Here is a 16,070-nt window from a genome sequence, read left to right on the forward strand (position 1 = left end):
TATCCAAATGCCATGGACTATAACAAAACAAAAACTTATAAAGATCTGTTAAACAATCAGGGGGAACTAAGAACGAGGCAAGAACTAAAAGAGATGGGTACAGACATTGACTGGTGGCCGTATAGACAAATAAAATCAAGATACAATAAAGATGTGGCTCAATTTCAATTTCAAAAAGGTCAAACAGAATTAGATAAAATTTTGCAAGGGACACAGGACAAACTGATCAAAAAAATTTACAATTACTTACGAGGATATAAATTAGAAGAAGAGGTAGTGAAAGAAAATATGATAACCTGGGCAAAAAATTTCGGTTATAGTATTCAATTAGACAAATGGGAAAAACTATGGAAAATAAATTATAAAATGACAATGTCTGTATCCTATAAAGAAAATCTCTATAAAATGTTTTATAGGTGGCACTTGCCACCAGCCAGATTGGCAAGAATGTTCCCCGGCACGCCATCAACATGTTGGAAATGCAACCATCACAAAGGCACCTATTACCATATGTGGTGGACCTGCCCAATGGCGAAACAATATTGGCAAAGGATCAAAATACAAATAGAGGAAATAACACACCAAAAGATAGAACTAAGATCAGAAAGCTTCTTATTAGGCATAGTGAATGGATACTATGAAAAAGAAACAACCTATTTAATTATACATATGATAACAGCAGCATGAATACTATATGCGCAACACTGGAAGAGTAGTGATATACCAACACCAGATAAAGTAATCAATAAAATTATGGAATGTGCGGAATTAGATAGACTCACAAAGGAATTACAAAATAGGGAAGAACAAGACTTTTACTTAGTATGGGAAAAGTGGTATGGTTGGTTGAAAGATAGGAAAGAGATGAAGCAATAGGAAGTAAATAAAATGACCAAATATAATATGATGGAAACAAAGAACAGACATAGGTCAACAAAGATCAATATTAGATAGATAAAAGGGAATGACCAAATAAGGAAGAGTCAAAATACAAAGAGAAATGTATATTATAGTTGCGACAAACTGGACATGTATTGAAATGGATGTTTATATGTTTTTATGTTTTGTACGTTTCATTGTTTTGTTTAGTTTATACTTATAAATAAAAATTGGAGGAAAAAAAATAAAATAAAATATTTTGGTGGTTATATAATCAATACTATAATGGAAGATGGTATACTTTTCAATAATGATTTATATTATTACATATATGTTTATGTATATATGATTATAATGATTATGATGTATATATGTTAATTCTTTGGACACCTAGAAAACACATTGTTCAACATAGAAATGGAATAAGTGATATAAAACAATAAAAAATATCTAACAAGACATACAGATATGCCAACCCTTTGCTGCCATCTAGCAATCAGTTGGATGTTTGCATCCCCAATATGGCAGTAAAAATCTAAGTCCACAGATGTTATTTTTTTTTGGCACTTGAGAGTGAAAACAAGCTTTGCTCCAAGAGCAGGGAAGTTCTGTTGCAAGGAGTGAGAAGGAACCACCTATTTTAGGAGAATAATTTAATTTAATTGACAGAAAGTCTGAAGAGTTCCCTCCTTCTTCCTCCCCCTTGAGCACTGATGATGTTACCTAGTTTGGGTAATGAAACTTCTGCAAGAAAACAACCAAGCTCAGAGAGCACCAAGGAGCCCTCAGTTCCTTCCCTACTTCATCTCACTGAAGTCCAATATTTTAAATACTGCATTTTTCCCCCAACCTACAAAGCTGAGGTGATTGAGAAGGGATGTTATTGAGGGGGTAAATTATGCATGATGTGGATACAGTGGACGAGGAAAAACCTCTTTCCCCCTCTGTCTAGAATCAGAAGCCACTTAATGAAACTGAAACTTGGATGAATCAGGAAAGACAAAGGGAAACTTTTAACAGGGAGAGGATCAATCTAGGAGAAATTTCGAGTCAGAACAGTTAATCAGCGGAACGGCTTTCCTTCAGAAGCTGAGGGTCCAAGATGCCTTCCAACTCTGTTACTCTGTTAAACTGCCGGTTGCAGGAACCACTGCAGATATCCTCACCATCATGAGGACTAGAATCCCAGAGGTTCCATTTCAGAATGGATTAAAATATCCGGAAAATGACAAGCAAAAGCTTGTCTTGCAAGGTGCACTAGCTGCAGAGATGCAATGCATGGAAAAACTTCCAAAGGTAAGACCTACTGCCTACGTGGGTCTCCTTGCCCTACCCACCCGCATCCCCAGTGATGTTAAGCAGCCTTACCTCCAATGACCGGCACATGGAGGTTCTCCGTGCGCGACACCACCTTGGGAAGATCGCAGGGCAGCAAAATAATGGGGTCGAAGAAGGTGGAGTGAGGAGCAGCCACCAGGATGGGTGCTTCGAGACGGGATGCCCTCTGACCTCGCACCCGGATCCGCATGAACCCAAGCAAGAAAAACATCAGGCGACTCAGCCAGTAGACCGAACCATGAGAAACTGTGCTGAAAAGGGATGAGGAAGAAGAAGGGGGGAAAAAGGAGGAGGCATTAAGAGGGCTGCAGGCGAACAGTCCAAAAGAGAGCTGAGACGGGGGCCCCCCTCGCCCATTACTTACTTTCTCCATCCGGAGCAGGGTTCTTGCAAGGTTTCCTCAGGCAGTCCCACCACTTGGAGCAAGGCGAAGGGCCAGATAAGAAAGAGGACCACAAAGGCCAACGCAACCCGGATTGGGGCCAGAATAACCCCTAGCACATAGAACTGCAAGGAAAAAAAATTCATTGGGAGCCGTGTGGAAAGGATGCACCCCGATCCAGCCCCTCTTTTCCTTTTGCTTTCCTTTCTGTTTGTTACATTTTGTAATTTGATTTAGGGAGACTCTAAATCAGGAGTCCCCAACCTATGGGTTCCGGCCCACTATTAGGCTGTGACCTGTTGGCCACCAGGCCACGTGAATGGCTGGCCAGTGCGCGCACACACACCAGTGGTGGCTGCAACCAGTTTAATAACTGGTTCAGTGAGCGTGCACTTTGCGTATGCGCGACCTTCTTCTTCTTTTTTTAAATCCTCAAAGTAAAACTTTATTGGATACACCATCGGCACTGAAGAAGTAAAATCAGCTCTGAGGTTTTCCCGCGCAATGCTACATACCATGTTTCCATTAAAATATTTATTTTATTTTATTTATTTATTTAAATATCTATACTGCCCTACTCCCGAAGGACTCAGGGCGGTGAACAGCCAGAAGATAAAACACATAAATACAAAAATTTAAAATAGACTAAAAGCGAATTAAATAATTTCGCTGAATTTAAAATAATTTTAAAATAAGACCTGGTCTTATTTTCTTTTGGTCTATTTTCAGGAAGGTCTTACTTTTTTTTTAAGTGCAGGAGGCAGCGAGTGCAGGGGCCAATGGAAGCGGGAGCGAAGCTCCTGCTGGCCCCGCCCTCTCCATCCCACTGTCTGCTTACCCACAGCTGCAACAGGCCAAGCTCTCGGCATGCCCCAGCCTCCACCTGCCCTGCCTGCTGGCCTAGCTGCCACCGGGACACTTCTCAGCTGTGGTGCGGGCATTGTGCTGGCTGCCAAGCGGTTGCCCATGCTGCTGCTCTTCGCCCTCCTGGCAGCAAATTTGAGCGACTCCCAGACAGAGGTGATCCCAATGCACCGCCCACTCTGTCCGACCACATGCATTACCTTCTAAGGCATTCCCAGTAAATAGAGCAGCTGTGGCACAGAAATCAGCTGTGGTGCGTGAATCAGCTGAGTCAGAAAGCAGGAAATATAGGACAGGATAGGGGGCGAGTGAATGGGTGGGCCAGCTGATGGCTGGAACTAACGGTTCGCCCGAACCGATCGGAACTGGCAGCAGCTCACTACTGGCACGCACACACACCCTACTCATGTTAGTGTCTCAGCAAGTGTTGAGTGGGCGCTAGCATTGTGGTAAGTTTCGCACTCACTGTGACAAATTCCTTGTGTGTCCAATCACACTTGGCCAATAAAGAATTCTATTCTATTCATGGTCCCATTTGTGTTATGCCCTCACTCGCAGCCCCGTTCACATGTGCATTTGCACGTGTAAAGGCTTTTGTTCCGTCCACCCCTCTGGGCCCCCAACCCAGAAAGGTTTTGATACTCTGCTCTAAATTATGATTATATACCTGGGTGGTTTGCAAAAGATACAGAATACAGAACAACACAGCTGGAAGGGACCTTGGAGGTCCTCTAGTCCAACCCCCTGCTCAGGCAAGAAACCCTATATCAGGGGTGTGAAACTTGATCGCATCACATAACATTTTTTTTTTGCCTTTGCGGAGCCAGGGTGGGCGTGGCCTGTGTGTGATGTACCCGGCCCTTAGGCCACCAGTTTGACAGGCTTGCCCTATCAGACAAATGGTTGTTCAATCTCTTCTTTAAATCTTCCAGTGTTGGAGCATTCACACATTCATAACTTCTGGAGGCAAGTTGTTCCACTGATTAATTGTTTTAACTGTCAGGAAATTTCCCCTTAGTTCTAAGTTGCTTCTCTCCTTGATTAGTTTCTACCCATTGCATCTTGTCCTGCCCTCAGGGACTAGCTTGACTCCCTCTTCTTTGTGGCAGCCCCTGTTATATTGGAACACTGTTATCATGTCACCCGCTAGTCCTTCTTTTCATCAGACTAGACATACCCAGTTCCTGCAACCGTTCTTCATATGTTTTAGCCATATGCAGGTAATCTTCGACTTACAATCCAAATTGAGTTTCACCTTCCGTAGCTAGGTGAGGAAGTTGTTAGGTAAGTAGTGCCTCATTTTGGCCACTTAATGAGAAGAGGCTAATGCTGGAAAAGATTGAGGGCAAAAGAAGAAGGGGACGACAGAGAATGAGGTGGCTGGATGGAGTCACTGAAGCAGTAGCTTAAATGGACTCCAGAGGATGGTAGAGGACAGGAAGGCCTAGAGGAAAGTTGTCCATGGGGTCGCGATGAGTCAGACACGACTTCGCAACTAACAACAACAACAAGTCAAGAACTAGCTATAGGACTACTTAAGAGTTGTGGTGGCACAGTGGTTAGATTGCAGTACTGCAGGCTAACTCACTGCTCACTCTAGGAGTTCGATTCTGACCAGCTCAAGGTTGACTCAGCCTTCCATCCTTCCAAGGTGAGTAAAATGAGGACCCAGATTGTTGGGGGCAATATGCTGACTCTGTAAGCCGTTTAGAGAGAGCTGTAAAAGCACTGAGAAGCGGTATATAAGTCTCAGTGCTGTTGCTATTACTATATATCCATATGTCTTGGGTGGGGGGTATCTCCGCTCAAAAATATTTCTATCTATAAGGGTGCACAACATTAGTCGGTTTCAATTTCGGCCGCAACCGGTTCGCTTGTGGGCGCACGCGCACTCACACACGTGCATGACACTTTTGTGCAGAAGCTTCTGCACATGCACAGAGACATCCGGGTGGGTGGGTAGAGAGTCCCGCTGCCACCGCTACCAGTTCACCGAATCTGGGGAGAATTGGTAGCAACCCATCACTGGTGCACAATTAGAAAAACAGAACCACAAATTCAGAAAAGACAGACTGAGTAATTGAGCATTACAATAATTAAGCGAAGGCTTCCCGACCTCATGTCTCACCACACATTTTGCAAATTATTCTAGGAAGAATAGTACAGAAGCCAAATAAATAAGCAAACAATTACACAGATAAATGGAAAAAATAATAAAAAGTATGTTTGGAGTCATACATAAATCAGTTTGAAGTTCGCTCTGCTGAGCTTAGATTCCCACTGCAAGTACTGTAGAGTACTTTGGGGTAGTGGTTAAGATGCTGACCTAGAAACCCGGAGACTGTGAGTTCTAGTGCCACCTCAGGCATGAAAGCTGGCTGGGTGACTTTGGGTTAATTGTTAGGAGACGGTGAGTTGTAGTCCTGCTTTGGCATGAAAGCTGGCTAGGAGACTTAGGGCCAATACCAGGAGTCTGAAAGTTCTAGTCCCACTTTAGACATGAAAACTGGCTGGGTGACTTTTGTTCAATCACTAGGAGACAGTGAGTTCTAGTTCTGCTTTGTCATGAAAGCTGGCTGGGAGATTTAGGGCCAATCAACAGGAGAATGAAAGTTCTAGTCCAACCTTAGGCAGGAAAGCTGGCTGGGTATCTTTGGGTCGATCACTAGGAGACAGTGAGTTCTAGCCCTGCTTTAGGCATGAAAGTTGGCTGGGTAACTTTGGACCAGTCACTCTCTCTCAGCCTAATCTACCTCACAGGGTTGTTGTTGATGTTATGAGGAAAATAAGAGGAAGAAGGAATATTACTATTTATCTATTTATTTATTTTTTAATTTAATTTAATTTAATTTAATAATAATTTAATTTAATTTATATACCGCCCTTCTCCCAGAAGGACTCAGGGCGGTGTACAGCCAGAATAAACACATATATAAAACATATATAACACATATATAAAATTTATAACACATATGTGTTATAATATATAACACATATATAAAATTTAAAAAACAATTTAAAAAATATTAAATAATTTGGCCCATATCTAATTAAAATAAAACTACCATTTTGGACATTTAAAATTAAGAATGAATGATAAAAAAAATTAAAAATTAGGCCAGCCCGGCTTGTTGGAATAAAAGCGTTTGGAAGCGGTGGAAGGTGCGTAAATCGGGAATCCTCCGCATCTCGGGAGGCAATTCGTTCTAGAGGGCAGGAGTCCCCACAGAGAAGGCTCTGCCCCTGGAGGTCGCCAACCGACATTGCTTGGCCGATGGCACCCAGAGGAGCCCCTCTCTGTGGGAGCGAATGTTCGCCACCTATGAGTTACATGTTACTATGTTCGCCACCTTGAGTTACATATAAAGTAATAAAAGTGAGCTAAAACTCTAATAAATAAATAAATCTTATTATGTCTACTTAGCCTTAAACCCAATGCTTTAAGGCAGAGGTCTTCAAACTTGGCAACTTTAAGACTTGTGGACTTCAACTCCCAGAATTCTCCAGCCAAGCACAAGTCTTAAAGCTGCCATGTTTGAAGACTTCTGCTTTAACGCAACATCAGTTTGCATGGATCATTTGCATAAAATGGGAAAATAAGATTAACTCAGCTTCTCTGTGTTCCCCACTGCTGCTTGTTCTTCCTTACTGCCACTTGCAAAGGCAATAATAACACGTTTTTCTGCATTGCGCTCGACAAGATTGTTACTTTGGCAACTTTGGAAACGTCACTTTCTCCTGAAGGCTGAGATGTTCTCTTAGCCAAGATCTTGTGGTTGGAAGAACTGATACCCCAGGGAGCCAACAACATCTTCGTTTTTCCCCAGGGTGATCACAACAGGCACCTGCCAGGGGGTAAGTCCTATCCTGTGCAGGCTGAAGTCATCACACCCATGACACAAACTGCGTAGGTATGCAATTTGCGTAAGTCACACTGTGACTTGTGATGGACACTGAGAGGGGTGATAATCCCCTCTATGAACAGGACAACTGCTCGAAAATGGGAGTTCAGCAAAGCTGAGGGAAGACGGCACAAACTGGGAAGGACTGGAAATTCTCTTCATTTTTGTGGGTCCGACTGGGGAATTCCCTCCTCTACACACTTGGCTGTGAAAACCAGTTTAGGCTGCTGCTATCGTTGTTTTCACATCTTTAATGCTTCCAAATGATTAAAAAAAAAAAAAAACCCTGAGGTTTAGCCTTTGATGTTGATCCTTGTTGGTTAAAATGTTGGACTGGCCCTTGAAAAATCCAATATCGAGGCCAGTTTCTCGGTTTACAGCCTACCGCAAAGGATTGTTAGGGGGCGGGGGGACAGGAGAAGGGGGTGGTATGAATGATCTCTTGAGCTGCTGTACAAAACCCGATACCCTCCTATATACATATAAACTCGATTCAATAAACTGATCAAAGAGAGAAGCAATCTAGAACTACACTAAGAAGAAATCTCTTGACATTGAGAACAATTCATCAGCGGAACATCCTTCCTCCAGAAGCTGGGGGTTTTCCAACACTGGATGTTTTTAAGAAGAGACTGGACAATCTTCTGCCTGAAATGGTATAGGGCCATGCTGGTGAACCTATGGCACATGTGCCAGAGATGGCATGCAGCGCCTCTCTGCAGCCACATGAGTCGTTGCCCCAGTTCAGCTCCGCCACGCATGCGTGTGCGCCTTCTGCTGGTCAGCTGGTCTTCAGGTCTCTGCCATGCACACACAGGGGACAGGGCACGTGCGGGGGACTGCGCGAGCATGCAAGGGGCCACATTGCATTTGGGGGGGTTCAGGCGCACACGCCCCCCCATGTTTTGGGCACTCGGTCCAGAAAAGTTTAGCCATCACTGATATAGGGTTTCCTGCCTGAGCAGGATGTTGGACTAGAAGACCTCCAAGGTCCCTTCCAATTCTGTTCTGTTCTGTTCTGTTCTGTTCTGTTCTGTTCTATAATGGTAGAGGTAGTCCTCAAATGTACAACCACAATTGAGCCGCAAAACTTCTGTTACTGAGACATTTGTTAAGTGAGTATTGCCCCATTTTACGACCTCGCCTGCCGCAGATGAACCATTGCATTGGTTGTTAGTACCACGGTTGTTAAGTGAATCTGGTTTCCCCATTGACTTTGCTTGTCAGAAGGTCGCAAAAGGGGGTCACATGACTCCAGTATACTGCAACCGTCATAAATATGAGTCAGTTGCCAAGCATCTGGATTTTTGATCACATGGCCACGGGGATGCTGCAATGGTTGTAAGTGTGAAAACTGGTCATGTCAACTTTTTTTCCAGGTATATTGTAACGTTGAACCAGAGATGGGTTTCAGCAGGTTCTGACCAGTTCTGGAGAACTGGTAGCAGAAATTTTGAGTAGTTCGGCGAACCGGTAGTAAAAATTCTAACTGGCTCCACCCCCATCTATTCTCTGCCTTCCAAGTCCCAGCTGATTGGGAGGAAATGGGGATTTTGCAGTAACCTTCCCCTGGATTGGGGTGGGAATGGAGATTTTACAGTATCCTTCCCCTGCCATGCCACGCCCCCTGCCATGCCATGCCACGCCCACCACCAAGCCACATCCACAGAACCAGTAGTAAAAAAATTTGAAGCCCACCACTCCTTTGAATGGTCACTAAATGAACTGTTGCCAAGTCAAGAACTACCTGTAATGTAATGCTTTTTCTATGGATTCCAAAATCAGTTAAGATATAGAACCTGTTTGCAGATGCAATCTGAAATTGGAACCTGTCTCGCTTTTTGACATGAGGTCCCAAATATATTCTCTTTATGTGGATCACATAAATCACCTCATCTTCAAATGGTTTCTTTCACATAAGACAAGGAATGTGAATCCCATGGGTGCTGTGCTACACAATCCCTCCTCATTCAGTGGGCTTCCAAAGTTTAGCTTTAAGACTAAAATTGATTTTTACAAGTAAAAATAGATCTCATATTTCATAAGAATGCCAGTAAGAGCCAGGAATTTGAAAAATTATCAGCTAAATGTTGGAACTGTAATCAGATACCAGGTTCCTATCATCATATGTGGTGGACATGCCCAAAGGCAAAAAAATATTGCACTAAAATACATACCTGGTTAGAAAAAAAGAAGATAAAACAGCATATAGATTTGAAACCAGAAATATTTCTGCTGGGGATACTACCAGAACAGTATAATAAAGGGAATACATATTTAATTGTGCATGTAGTAACGGCAGCAAGAATAGTGTTTGCACAACAATGGAAAAATGAAGAGGTCCCAATAGATGAAAGTGTAATTAAAAAAATATTAGATGCCCAGGGGAACCTAAAAACAAACCAAGAGCTAAAAACAACAAGGAACAGATATAGATTCATGAACATACATACAAATTCAGGCAAGATACAGTAAAGATTTAAAAGAATATGGATTCCATAAGGAGCAACAAAAGCTTGATAAAATAATACAGGGGACGGAGGAAAAAAATGTTATCTATTTACAGCACAAAGCTGGAAATTGGACAGTACACCCTCCGAGAAAATGATGATTAAAAAGGTGTTAAAACTGTGCTGAAATGGACAGGCTAACATTGGAAGTAAAAGAAAGAGGGGAAACAGAATATTAGTTAGTCTGGGAAATGTGGCACAAATGGTTAGAGAACAGATGTAAGGATTAAATATGAATGTAGCTTGAGAGAAAGGCTAAAAGTTAAAGATAATGTATAAAGTTAAAGGAAGAATAAGGATTGTTATGTATGTTATGTATGTACAGTATGAGCATTACTAATGCTGGAACGTTGAAAAAATATTGTAAATGTGATATAAAATGTTGAAATATGCTGAATAAAAAAACAGATCCCACATAAAAAAATATTAGAATGTGCTGAGATGGCTAGATTGACATTTAAGATAAAAGAAAAGGAAGAAACAGAATACTTTTTAACATGGGATATATTTTACCAATGATTAATTAATAAAAACAGAGATCAGAATTTAAAAAGAATTCAAAGAGATAACAAAAAATTGGCTCTACAAAACTGTAAAAATTTAGACCAATATCTCTCCTGAATACGGATTATAAAATTTTTGCGAAAGTATTAGCCAACAGATTAATGCCAGTTATTCAAGAGGTGATTCATCATGATCAAGCAGGATTTATAGAAGGCAGATAAGAAGGCAGATATATGAAGGATAATGTGAGGCAAATTATAGACTTATTGGAATATCTTGAGAAGAATAAACAGATCTCTGCAGTGCTGGTGTTTTTGGATGCGGAGAAGGTCTTTGATCGAGTGAATTGGAACTTTCTATTAAAGACTTTAAAAAAGATGGACTTCGGGGATCAGTTTGTACAGGCTGTTTCAGCAATCTATCAAGAGCAAACAGCACAAATTATTATTAATGGAAGTTTAACTACAAATTTTAGTATAGAAAAAGGCACAAGACAAGGTTGTCCGTTATCCCCGTTGTTGTTTATTCTAACTCTAGAAGTCTTGTTGAATACAATACGGGACTCGAGCACTTTGAAGGGAATAGTGATAAGGCAAGAGGATTATAGAACAAGGGCATTTGCAGATGACCTGGTTGTTACCCTAACACAGCCGATGGAATCAATAATTCAGATGAAAGACATTATAGAAGAATATGGTATGGTATCAGGATTCAGACTGAATCAGAAAAAAAACCAAGATGATAGTTAAAAATATGACAGTTGATCAAAAGAAGGAACTGGAGAGGAAGGCAGGCTTTGAAATAGTACCAAAGGTGAGATATCTAGGAGTTCAAGTTGCAGATTCAAATATAAAACTGTTCCAAAACAATTATGAGGTGTTGTGGCGAAAGGTACAAAAGGATATCGAAACTTGGAAAAAACTGCAGCTGTCTCTACTTGGAAGAATAGCAGCAGTTAAAATGAATGTTCTACCTTGATTTTTATTTTTGTTTCAAATGATTCCGGTGCTTAAAAATAATAAACACTTGATGGAATGGCAAAAAGGAGTGAATAAGTTTGTTTGGAATGAGAAAAAGCCAAGAGTTAAACTGAAAATTATGCAAGATGTTCGTGAAAGGGGTGGTCTTAAACTTCCAAACCTGCGATTGTATTATGAAGCAGCAGCATTTACACAAGCAAGTGATTGGTTTGGAAGGACAAAGACTGGAATATTGAATATTGAGAGCTATGACCTTGAATTTGGTTGGCATGCATATTTATTCTATGAAAACAAGGTGGATAAAGTATTTAACAGCCATATACTTAGAAGCTCCTTGATGAGAGTTTGGAAGAAGCACCGACTCAAATGGGATTATAAAATACCGTTGTGGTTGGATCTTGGTCATATTATATGGAATATAAATATAAAGTCACTCGGGGGGGGGGGTTATATAAAGAAGTACTTTTTAATGATGGGGGCAGATGGCAATTGAAGTCATTAAACACACTGTTGGAAGAAGGGATTAATTTAACTTGGTTACAGAATAATCAACTTCAATTGAGATGGAGAGAAGATAAAAAAATTGGATTAATGTTGCATGAAGAAGAATTGGTTAGGCAGATAAAAGAGAAAGGCCCAATGCATATTAAGAGGGTTTATAATGTTTTGTTAGAAAGAGATTCATAAAATGAATTGGTTAAAGATTGTATGATAAAATGGGTGCAAAACTTTGGAGAACCAGTTATGATGGAAACGTGGGAAAAAATATGGGTTCAGAATGTTAAATTCACACAGTCGCAGAATTTGAGGGAAAATTTTTATAAAATGTTTTATAAAAATTATAAAATATAAAATAGGTGGCATTTAGATCCTAAGAAATTGTCATGCATGTATCCTAATGTTCAACCAAAATGCTGGAGATGTGATTGCTTAGATGCTACATATTATCATATATGGTGGACTTGCAAGAAAGCAAAGGCTTTTTGGATAAAAATTTGGTGGGTTATGCAAAACGTTTTGAAGAAAAAAATTCAATTTTCTCCTCAATTGTTTTTATTGGGTATAGTTAAGGGCTTTTCAGCGGGTGAAACAAAATTGATATTGTATATGGTGACAGCAGCTAGGTTATTGATTGGTCAATATTGGAAAAGGGATGATATGCCTACAATTCAAGAATAGACTTTGAAGATGGCCAGTTTTGCAGAAATGGCGAAGATATCAGCATATTTAAAAGACCGGACTCAGGAGACCTATATATGGGAGTGGAAGAAATGGATAGATTATGTGCAGAATAAATATCAAACTAGGAAGTATCAGATAGCTTTTAGCTGAATGTTGTGTAGAAATGCATACTATATAGGGGCTAAAATAGCATATTGTTATGTAGAAATGTATAGTGCACAGGGGGGAGAATAGAGGGGTGGTAAAGTATGATATAATATAATGTGGACGGATTTCACCTTGGGGAAGTCATGGGAAGAGGGGAGGGTTAGGGGGGGTTAGGGAGGGATGGGGGGGGAAATGGGGAAAAATTGGTTTTTGTAAAACTTTTTCAATAAAAAAAAATTGTACTGAAAATATTGCAAGATGGACATGTTTTATTATTTTATGATTAATATTGATAAATTTATTAAGATTCCTCGTATGATTATGGTGATTGTTGTACCTTTAATCAAAATTCTTTATGCCCAGACAACACGCTGTTCAGATAGACATGGAATTTTTTGTTTTTAAAGAAAAAATGTAACAATAAAACATATATTCAAAAAAAAGAAGTCAGGAATTCTCGTCTAGAATCTTGTGAAATTTTTGGGCTAGCCCACCAGGAATTGCACAAGATTTGGGTTATTTTTCCATTTTTATTATCAAAGTGGGTATTCAAGCATTATAAACTATGCAGACAAACTCGTGAAAAATTAGCCAGATCTTTGTAATGCTCTCATAAAATTACAGAACAAAATGATTTTTAAAATTGTTTTGTAACTGTATAACTTTTAACACAGTTTTTGTCTTTGCATATCCTTTGCATGCCAGTCTACAATAAAGTTTCTTCTCAGTATAGGACAGTGATGGCTAATCTTTTTGCCATCATGTGCCAAAAGTGGGGAAAGCGCGGGGGGCCCCCTCGCGTGCATGCCCACACCCATCCAGAGGCTTTCTAGGAGTCTGGCGAAGGCGAAAACAACCTTCCCCACTCACCCCCTGGAGGCCTTCCAGAGACCAGAAACAGCCCATTTTCTGACTTCCAGTGGGGCCAGATAGCCCATTTTTCGTTCTCCCCATGCTCCAGAGCATTTCTAGGAGCCTGGGGAGGGCGAAAACGGGCCTTCCACACCCTCCTCCGGAGGCCGGAAACAGCCTGTTTCCCGACTTCTGGCGGGTCCAGAAGACCCAAAAATCAGCTGGCTGGCGCACGCATGTGCACCGGAGCTGACCTTGCATGCCCACCGATATGGCTCCATGTGCCACCTGTGGCATGCGTGCCATAGGTTTGCCATCACAGGCATAGGAGATCCAGGTTGCAAATCTCTGGACAGCCTGCAGGTGGCAACAAATCTTTGTGTGTTCTGTATCTGGATGGTGTGTATCTCATTGCTGCCATCTGGTGGTCAACTGGTATTTTGCACCCTGTATATAGTATATCTACTTTTTCAATTCACTTAAATTATCTTAGATGATTTTAGCCATACAAAGAAAACGGATAAAAGAGGTGAGCTACACCTTGCAAATTAAAAATTAATTTGAACATGATTTAATGAGGGCTTTGGATGGCTATACACATAGTTCTCAACTTACAACAGTTTGTTTAGTGATGGCACTGAAAAAAGTGACTTATGGCCATTTTTCACTATGGCCATTACAACTTTTCCAGTATCCCCATGATTAGGTGATCCAAACGCAGATGCTTGGCAATTGGTTCATATTTATGACCGCTACTATGTCACGAGATCCCCTTTTGCGACCTTCTGGCCAGCAAAGACAATGGGGAAACTAGATTCACTTAACTAACTTATCAACTGCAGCGATTCACTTAACAACCGAGGCAAGAAAGGTCGTAAAATGGGGCCAAATTCACTTAACAAATGTCTCGCTTAACAACAGTACATTTTGGGCTCAATTGTGGTTGTAAGTCGAGGGCTACCTTTATCTGTTTCACTGCTTAAGTCTGCATGACAACCATCAGGCTAATTTGGGGTTGTAGCAAAAGCAAATCCTGTTGTTGTTTTTTTTACTTCTCTAGTAATGCCACGCCAATGAGAGAGAAGTCAGCAATTTTGTCCCTTGTTTTATTGCATTGCTCTAGAATTCCTGTCTGGCTGAGAAGTAATTCCCAGTTGTAACTCCTCTTCTGGGGCTGCTTGGCATAAATACTATGTCGCAGAGCGCCTTCAGCATTGGGTCCAGTAATCACTCCTTTGGGAAACAGCCAGACTGAGTAAGTCAGCTGTTCTCTTGCTCTTTGCAAGAGAACTTAAAATTTAAGAATAACTTTATTGCGGTGGTGAAATTCAATTTTTTTTTACTACCAGTAAAAAAAAACCAGTGGACGTGGTTTGGTGGGCGTGGCAGGGGAAGGATACTGCAAAATCTCCATTTCCACCCCATTCCAGGGGAAAGATAATGCAAAATCTCCATTTCCACCCCACTCCTGGGGGAAGGATATTGCAAAATCTCCATTCCCACCCCACTCTGGGATCAGCCAGAGGTGGTATTTGCTGGTTCTCCAAACTACTCAAAATTTCCGCTACCGGTTCTCTGAACTACTCAAAATTTCCGCTACTGGTTCTCCAGAATCTGTAAGAACCTGTTGCATTTCACCCCTGCTTTATTGTCCCTTTGATATGTAAATTAATCGGCCTACATTAAAATGAAATTTTGTTGCATACCGCTCTCAAAGGGTCACCATCTCCAATATATACTATATAAACATGAGAAAATAAATAAATATGAAATTTTGCATATGCCCACAGGTATTCTATGGCATAGAGAAACAATACAGTCTAGTTCGAATGTATCCATATACATGGCGAGAAAAATGAATCTTGCGAGTTTACCAGACGGATGGCATAGGGAACAAAGCTGTTACAGAATCTGGAAGTCCCTTTTAATTTGGATATCACTTCCGGATTTTGTGCTTGTGAAGAAAAAAAAAGGAACTTTGACTTTGGTTTCATTGATCAGAAAGATTTGCTGTTATAGGGAGGGCTAGTTGTATATTAATGTGTAAAAGCAAAATGTTGAGGTTGGAGTGTTTTTATCTTGTACTGTGCTAAAATGGGATGGAAGTCAATGCCCCTTTTCTTTCTTTTTCTCTTTCCCCTTGTATCTCATACCCCCTTTTCTCCGCTCCCCTTCCTTCCCTTAATTTCCTATTTTTTTCTTCTTTGTATTTTACATGATAAAATAAAACCTTAATAAGAAAAGAATCTGGTAGTCCTGCTAAAAATATTTCGAAACCTCCTCCCAGAGAGGAACAACAGAAACATACCCTAAAATAGGTGTGTGGGGTCTCTAACAATGCTTTGAGCTCTAAATGCATAGCGCTTATAAGCAGTATCCTGAATAACGGGAAGCGATTTTCCTATAATCTTCTTGGCTGTCCTTACTACTCTCTGTAGGGACTTTCTATCTGAGGCACTGCTGCCACCAAACCAAACAGTGATGCAGTTTATTAAAACCCTCTCAATCGTGCCTCTGTAGAAAGTGGCCA

At 40.8% G+C, this 16,070-nt stretch overlaps 1 protein-coding gene across 2 annotated transcripts in view; it reads right to left on the bottom strand.

Annotated features, from left to right (window-relative positions):
* LPCAT4 (lysophosphatidylcholine acyltransferase 4) overlaps positions 1-16,070 on the bottom strand; it is a 63,047-nt gene that overhangs the window by 24,817 nt on the left and 22,160 nt on the right. Inside the window, exons 2-3 of one of the 2 annotated variants that reach the window (XM_034411488.2) lie at positions 2,582-2,724; positions 2,248-2,468 (exon numbers count right to left, since the gene is read on the bottom strand). In XM_034411488.2, coding sequence (XP_034267379.1) covers positions 2,248-2,468; positions 2,582-2,724 — 364 coding nt within the window. Of the gene's footprint in view, positions 1-2,247; positions 2,469-2,581; positions 2,725-16,070 lie in introns of those variants that run through there. The other variant, XM_034411489.2, reaches the window with a different exon arrangement.

This window comes from Pantherophis guttatus, chromosome 4 (genome assembly GCF_059756535.1).
Source record: "Pantherophis guttatus breed Tessera chromosome 4, ASM5975653v1, whole genome shotgun sequence".
Taxonomy (NCBI): domain Eukaryota; kingdom Metazoa; phylum Chordata; class Lepidosauria; order Squamata; family Colubridae; genus Pantherophis; species Pantherophis guttatus.